Source organism: Anas acuta, chromosome 5, assembly GCF_963932015.1.
Source record: "Anas acuta chromosome 5, bAnaAcu1.1, whole genome shotgun sequence".
Taxonomy (NCBI): Eukaryota; Metazoa; Chordata; class Aves; order Anseriformes; family Anatidae; genus Anas; species Anas acuta.
The window spans coordinates 33413895-33421187 of NC_088983.1; the positions used below are offsets into that span (position 1 = coordinate 33413895).

At 42.2% G+C, this 7293-nt stretch overlaps 1 protein-coding gene across 1 annotated transcript in view; it reads right to left on the reverse strand.

Moving 5' to 3' along the window:
• LTK (leukocyte receptor tyrosine kinase) overlaps positions 1 to 7293 on the reverse strand; it is a 156508-nt gene that overhangs the window by 15947 nt on the left and 133268 nt on the right. Inside the window, exons 16-21 of the mRNA XM_068684266.1 lie at positions 6292 to 6474; positions 5667 to 5765; positions 4994 to 5146; positions 4190 to 4300; positions 3350 to 3536; positions 2423 to 2513 (exon numbers count right to left, since the gene is read on the reverse strand). Of these exons, the coding sequence (XP_068540367.1) occupies positions 2423 to 2513; positions 3350 to 3536; positions 4190 to 4300; positions 4994 to 5146; positions 5667 to 5765; positions 6292 to 6474 (824 nt within the window). The remainder of the gene's footprint in view (positions 1 to 2422; positions 2514 to 3349; positions 3537 to 4189; positions 4301 to 4993; positions 5147 to 5666; positions 5766 to 6291; positions 6475 to 7293) is intronic.

Genomic DNA, 7293 nt, shown 5'->3' on the forward strand with positions numbered 1-7293 from the left:
TTTACAGTGCCCAGTTTATTAAACTGCATTTGTCAGTTAAAGGAACAGGAAATCGGTGAGCTACTTGGAGGCTTTTTTTGTGTGTGTGCACGTAAACCATGTGTAACTATGTTTGGATCAAAATAACTTCAGGTAAACATTAAGAAAAATGTTGGTAAACACTTTAAAGCCACAGGTGTGAATTTATTCTCCCTTTGCTATATGTCCACACTGCAGCACATACTTCCATGTCTTACGACACATGGAGCCACCTGATTTATATAATTGTGTCACATGGCCTTCTCTCCAGCCAGCAGAATGGGACATCATCTGCCACTGATAAACGTGAACTGAGAGCGCAGGCATCAGGAGCTGCCCACTGGAGCATTATAGGGTGATTTGGCCACAGCAGTGTAGTTCCTGTTGCCAAACTGCACTCAGAAAGCAGGGGGTGTGTTTGCTGCTCAGCGAGGAGATCCCCGTGCTTGTCATTGGCAGTTTGGGCTACAGAAGACACGGTTGCATTTTGCTATATGAAACAAGTGATTGCTTCACACAGGACAGTGCAGATGGTCTATTAAATAAATTGGTGGAATACCCACAAACAGTATGTATAGTATTACTGCAAATATATTTTTTTTATTGATAGTCTGCACTTGCTTCTTCTGTAAAGACAGATTAAGGCTGATGCTCTCTATTATGATGCAAAATGAGCACAGCCACATTTTGGGCCCCATGGGTACTCTCTGTTACCAGCAGGAGAGAAGAGCAGCCTTTGGTGATCTTCAGGGCATCCTTTACAGGGAACTGGGTGAACAAGTGGGCAGACAGCCACTTACAAGTGGCTATCACTGCTGAGATTTGCAAAATTGGTGACATCCTCATGGGCTTATCACAGCTGAACAACACACTGACCTCCTTCTGTTGGGCACCGTGCTGTGGTACTTCCTCCAGTACGGACAGTGAAACTGAGTTGGGCAGTTAAAACTACTTGTGTCTGTTCTTGGTTTTCATACATGTAACGCACGATCCATTTTCTTTTCTCTCCTTTTTTTTTTAAAGAGGTTTTTTGAAAGACAGAGTGAATAACAATAGGACATCTTTTTGTTAAGGAAAGCTGCATTTTGGGTTGAACCCACAGAAGTAGATTTAGGCCTCTGAGTCACAAACTTATAAAAGAATAAAAGGAGGATAAAAACATCCTATATTTCTGGGCTGAGTAACTGGCAAATCCTGAGGCAACAGCAGTAATTTCACAGAAAACTAGCCTGTTATCTCTTGCCATTGATGACATGGAAAATTAGGATAATATCACAGTATATATTCATAGCAGCATATTTAACACTATGCAACACTAAGAAACTGCCTGCAAGCTTCATCTGTGGTAGGCAGATACTACTCTCAGTATAAAAGAAATGTAACAGTGAAATAATACAAATTTTGTAATACAGTAATGTCAAATGAAAAACTTATGAGAAAACACTTAAAAACTGAAATGCAGAAGCAATAATATACAAGCATTACTCTAAATATTTATTGTTTCCTATCAGACAAACGGTTCATACTAACATTGACCAGGTTTTCTTTTTTATATGCAGGTTTTAAAAATCCTTTTCCAGCTGTTTGTTGTTAGACTTTTTTCCCCTGAGTTTTTCTTTCTTTCTGTCTGTCTGTCCCCCAGCTATTTGGATCAATAAATCATTGTGGCAGAAAAGCACAGGACAGCAGCTCTACTGTCCTAGTGGAACCATCAAGGGCTCTCAGCAACCACCTCAGAAAGACTTAAATTTCTGGGGGCAGACCAGATTCTCTGCTGGGGTGAACTCAAGGTTCTGTGTTGATTTCAGGGGAGGTATATTTATTTATGATGACTGATGATTTATTTTATTTTAACTAACAGTATAAAGCAGTCTAATTCACACAGCCTCTCATCTGTGGGCATGGCTTCTCTCTCTCCTGAGCACAGAAACATAAAGTTTGGAAAAGATCTCCAAGATGACCTGGTTCAACCATCCCCCTATGACCAATGTCACCCACTAACCCATGTCCCTAAGCACCACGTCCAACCTTTACTTAAAACCCCCCAGGGACAGTGACTCCACCACCTCCCTGGGCACCTGTTCCAACACCTAAAAGCATCAGTGGTATAGGCTACAAAAGCGATTGCCCTTTTTAGGTTCTTATCCTAGTTAGATCACAACTCATGGGCATTAGGCATACAGTGAACAAGATAGATGCTTTACTTTCAACCTGCTGTTGGTGCCATTCAGCTAAAAAATCAAAGTTTATAACTCTCAAATGTAGCAATGTGTGGAAACATGCATCATATACACACGTCTGCCATTATACAAGTAATGAGCATGAATCTCCAACTGGAATGGCAGTAAGATAATATGGCTCTTACTGGTTATTATAGTTGTATACAAAATTTGTGGGTACTGACCTTGATAGCCACTTGAAGAGGATTGGGATCTCCAGCAATGCCTACCACTGTTCCCTCATAAACCTCACCAAATGCACCATGTCCTAGCGCCCTGGGAGAAAAAGAGAGAGAACAGATATTACCGTGCCCCTGCACCAAGCGTTGGCTGAGCCCTTCTTTTTGTCCAGTCCAAGAATAGGTGTAGAACCTGCTGTAAGAGATGGTATCAATAACTGTCTTTATCTCAAACCTCTAAAAATAACTTCTCTCTATCTTCTGGTTCTGCTGCTAAACCAGGGAGGTTGGACCCTCAGTTCTGAACAGGTCCCTTCCAACCCAAACCATTCTATGCAATAAAGCAGTCCTCAGTCCCAAGGCCCTGACACAAGGTGTGAAAATAGCAAGACAAGAAAGAACTGGAAAACAACGTATAACGGAAGCTGCAGGCTGATCTCTTCAGGAGATGGAGAAAGACAACACGTAAGAATGATCAAGATTTTCCTTTCCTTATAGCTTTAATCAAGATCATCTGGACTGTATGGAATAGAAGAGTAACCTAGTGTGTATTTTCTTGTGACAGGAAATGCAGAAAAAGAAATACCACTATAGATTTGGAAGGGAGCTACTGCCAGGTGTGAGGTGTAATCCAGGACATCACACAAGAACAGAGAGGTGAAATACCCTCTGCTCTGTATGGGAGCATTGAACAGAAGGCTCATGAACTCATACCTGCGCTTAAGAGCTTTATGGAATCAAAGTATTTCAAAGAACACAGAAAGTGTCACACATCACATTTTTCCTTGCCTGGACTAGGTGCTTCCCAGGAGGCCCTCAGTTTCTTGTTCTGGGTGCTTGACAGTGAATAAAACGTGTGAGAGCTCTACCTCTGCCTTTGGTTCAGGGTGCCTTTCTTCTGTGCCAAAGAGCAGCCCCTGCAGCAAGCCTTACCGCAGCAGAGAGATGTTCTTCCGTGGGATCTCCTTCAGCTCACTCAGAGAGGCAGCCTTCCCTGCGAAGCAGTAGTTAGGGTTGTAATCTGTCATGATGGCTGATGTGCGGATTTTGCTCAGTTTATATTCTGGGCTCTGCAGTCGTGCTCTGGCTCCTTCCAGCTGCTGTTTCTTAAGGTGATAAACTGAGGGTGGAGAGGCAAATAAAATTACACAAACAAGATAAGCACTTGGAGAGAAAATGCAATACTAGCCACACAGAACAGAAAGAAGAACCCAAGTCAGTAACTACAAATGCTCAAGAAGTATCTTTAGCTTGCCAGCATCGCTCTGTGTGTGTGTCATCCTGTAGTGATTTAATACTGAATATACGAAACAGTCCCTGCAGAGTCCTAATCATGGAGAAACTTAAGTTTCCTCTGCTTCTGTGTACATTGGCCGAGAAAAGGCTGCTCCACAAGACACCTAGCTGTTATTGAGTCCCAAAAGCCATACCACTCCCCTGAATGAGTTACATATTTAATTACAGACTGTGACTTCAGTCTATATAGCAATGGCTGCTAAGAAAGCGTCTGCGAAGAGGGCTTTCCAAGCTTTCCTCTGCAGCAAATACCAGGCCAGAGCAGTCATTAGCCTTTGGGATTATGCTTGTGCCTAACTGCGGGGTAGTAATGTTTCCTATCGTTCCTTTCTCTACGTCCCTCTGATCAACCTGGGAGACCAAAACACTCTGGCTCCAAGTATTAGAAGTAGCAGCATGTGGCTGGGTGGTCCCCTTTTGTCTAATTTAGTTGGGTAAAGCCAAATCAAATGTTGATAAGAAATGAGTTTTTCTTACTGATAGAGAGGCTACCACAAGTGAGGATCATTCCAAGCACTACAATCACAGCCACCACAGCTAGGAGGAGTGGGAGAGGCAGGTGTCCCTCTGGGATGCGAGTCTGTGGCACTGGAAAAAGAATAACAACGGTGGATTAATCAGGAAACAACCCAAGCTGCAGGAAAGAATCCCTGTCAAGTTTCCTTCTATTTCAGAAAACAATACAGAGATCATGGCCAGACCATCTTATAAAAATTACACAAAGTCAGCCCTGGAGTTTGAAAAAATACCTAAATCATTTTAAAAACATTGTTAAGACAGAAATCTAACTGATAAAACACAGATTTATTTTTTTCCATTCCTCAGTTTTTTATTAATGGATGACATCACTGCTAACAAATTGAAACTCTCTGCAGTCTTGATACTTTGGAGTTCTGAGAGACTGTGTCAGAAAAACATAATGAATACCAGGCATCAGCCGAACAGGCACAGTGAGAAACTTCTGTGGAAGTAAGTAATTTGTGGCTTAAATATCTCAGCATTAGGTGGTATATTATACAAGAAAGGTATTTACGCTTAAACATCTGATACACTGTGCCCATTCAAGAATTTTCCACTGTGTCCCTTTACAAATATTTCACCTTCCACCTAACCCAAACCAGAATTTTGTATATCATGATAGATATGCAGCTCAGCATATAAGGGAAGGACATCAGGAATTTTCAGTATTGGGTATTTGAATATCAAAAAAGCCAAAAGGAGAGATGACACAATGAATGCAAACATTATCCAATTAGGAAAAAAAAAAGTCCTACGTCTTACCAGTGCAGGTGACATTGTCGTTGGCTAGCACAGCCCCTATCTCACATTGGCAGACTGGCAGGTTGGTGTCAGGGTCCCTCTTACAGTTGTCTGAGTGGCAGTGGCTACAGTTAAGATAGATCTGAACCTCCACCTCACCATGACTCTCCATGGCTGAATGAGGAATCAGAAAGGACAGTTTTATCTTAGCTTTTCTCATCTTTTTACAGTAGGAAAAGGGGGCAAGGGGGGAGAAAAGGAAAAGGAAAAAGGAAAAAGAAAAAAAGACTAGGCACATACAACTCCTCTCCCTCTCTCTGCAGGACAGCAGATACTGTGGACACATGTCAAAAAAAAAGATGGGATCCAGGGTGAGGAAGAAGGAATTGTGTCCCTCAAGCAGAGAGGTACTGAAGTGAATTGACCTGAAAATGTCTGGGACTGAGGATGTGCAGTTAAACTGGATGACTAGTGCCTCTCCTGGTTTAGGAGATTGAGAGGGAAAAGGTCTCAGAGCAATACAATTTTAAAACAATAACCACAGCTAAGGAACTGGCCTGCAGAGTGAAATATGCCTGAATGAAATGCATAAAAGGAAAAGGCAGGAGAAAAGGGAGCAGGTAAGAGGAAATAGAGAAGGGAAAGAAAAGGAGGAAGAAAAGAACTAAGAGAAAGAAGTAAAAGTGCATTGTACCTGCCAGGGGATGCAAGAAGATCTCTCCAATGGGGTTCACAAAAGAGATGCCATCCTGCCCACCAGCCAGCATATCATCGCTGTCAGAGGCATGCCCCCCTGGAGAAAGAAGAGTAAGGCTAGCTGATCAATGCCGCAAAAATGTGATGCCTTTAAAGTGTCACATTTCTTCCTGCTTCGAAATAAGTGCAGTCACTCTGCAGCCTTTCAGTGGTATTAGTATGTTTAACATCCGTGATGGATAACACTCATTCATACCAACAAGTACGAAGACGAGTGAAATGACTTATTCCAGTGTAGGTTTCTCAGTTCAGCAAGGTTAAGATGTATTTGCTTGAAACACAAAAAATAAATGGAGCATTTTCCCTGGGCAACTTAAGGACAAAGTAAGGGATTATTCAGCATATCTTCCAAATACTAAGTCCTGTAGAAACACTTCTGCAATCTTGACTTCCACAATTAACTAGAGATGGAGTGAGGTGGGGGCTCATACAATTCAGGTTGAAGTGTCTGTGAATTATCTTCCTCAGTAGTGTACCTCTGCAATGAGAGCTCTAGCCTCTAGCTGCAGGTGCTCTGAATTGTATAAAAATAGACAGTATGACTATTTCTTCATCAGACCTACCTCTGTAGCCTCCACCTCCTCCACCAGAAGTACAAGCTCCTCCTCCCCCACCAAAACCACCAGAGGTGGCCCACTGGAGTTTGGCTAGTGCTTGGGGACAAGCTTGCCCCCCTTCTCCACCTTCCAGAAGGGACTTTCCAGCTTGAGGAAGCAGAGTCACATCTTGCCAGCCACCACCTCCACCTTCACAATCAAAGAGTGAGACATGGAAAAACAAGAACAGGTGAGGGAAGCACAAACAAATAAAAGTTAATGTGTTAAGAAGTGCCTGCATTCAAGTTAACTGTTTCTTAAAGGGTAAGAGAATATACAGACAAGCTCCTTGTTATAGATAATAACAAAGTAGAAATATAGTGCATTATATGGGGTACCTGCTGCAAAACCAACACTTTAGCACCAATTTCTAGTGGCACTGCGGAAATAAGGAGCCCACCAAACTCATTTGGGATAACCGATTAGGGCTTTCAGCCATGCTGAGTTCCCTGGGAAATAAAAAATAAACTGGATTTCCTCATCTCATTCCAGTGGTCTCTCCATATAAGGACGCTACACAGCAAGAGATGGAGAACCGCTGAATTATTATTATTATTTTGTCTCTTAGGAATGGATTCTAGGCACATTTATTACAAGATTATAAATAAGCTTCCATTTCTAGGATAATTCCAGAAACATTCTTGTTGGTAGGTTTACAGGGGAGTAACAGGGAAAAAAAGTCTTCTCTTCTAAGGCCATTGTTACAATGTGGAGGAGTGTGCTCCACTCCCAAAATACCATTTTCACTCTGTGAGTCTTTACAGAGAAGAGAGGACCCCTTCTATGGAAACTGGAGCACTCATCACCTGTCCTGTGCATTCTATTTTATATAGGGATACACCATATAAAAAGACATCCTTTAGGGTCTACCAGCATAATTCTAACCACTGCTACCACAGAAGAATTCCAAAAGATCAAGAAGCTCCTTGCCTACAGGACAGCTTGTGCATTCAGCCATTAGATTCAGAC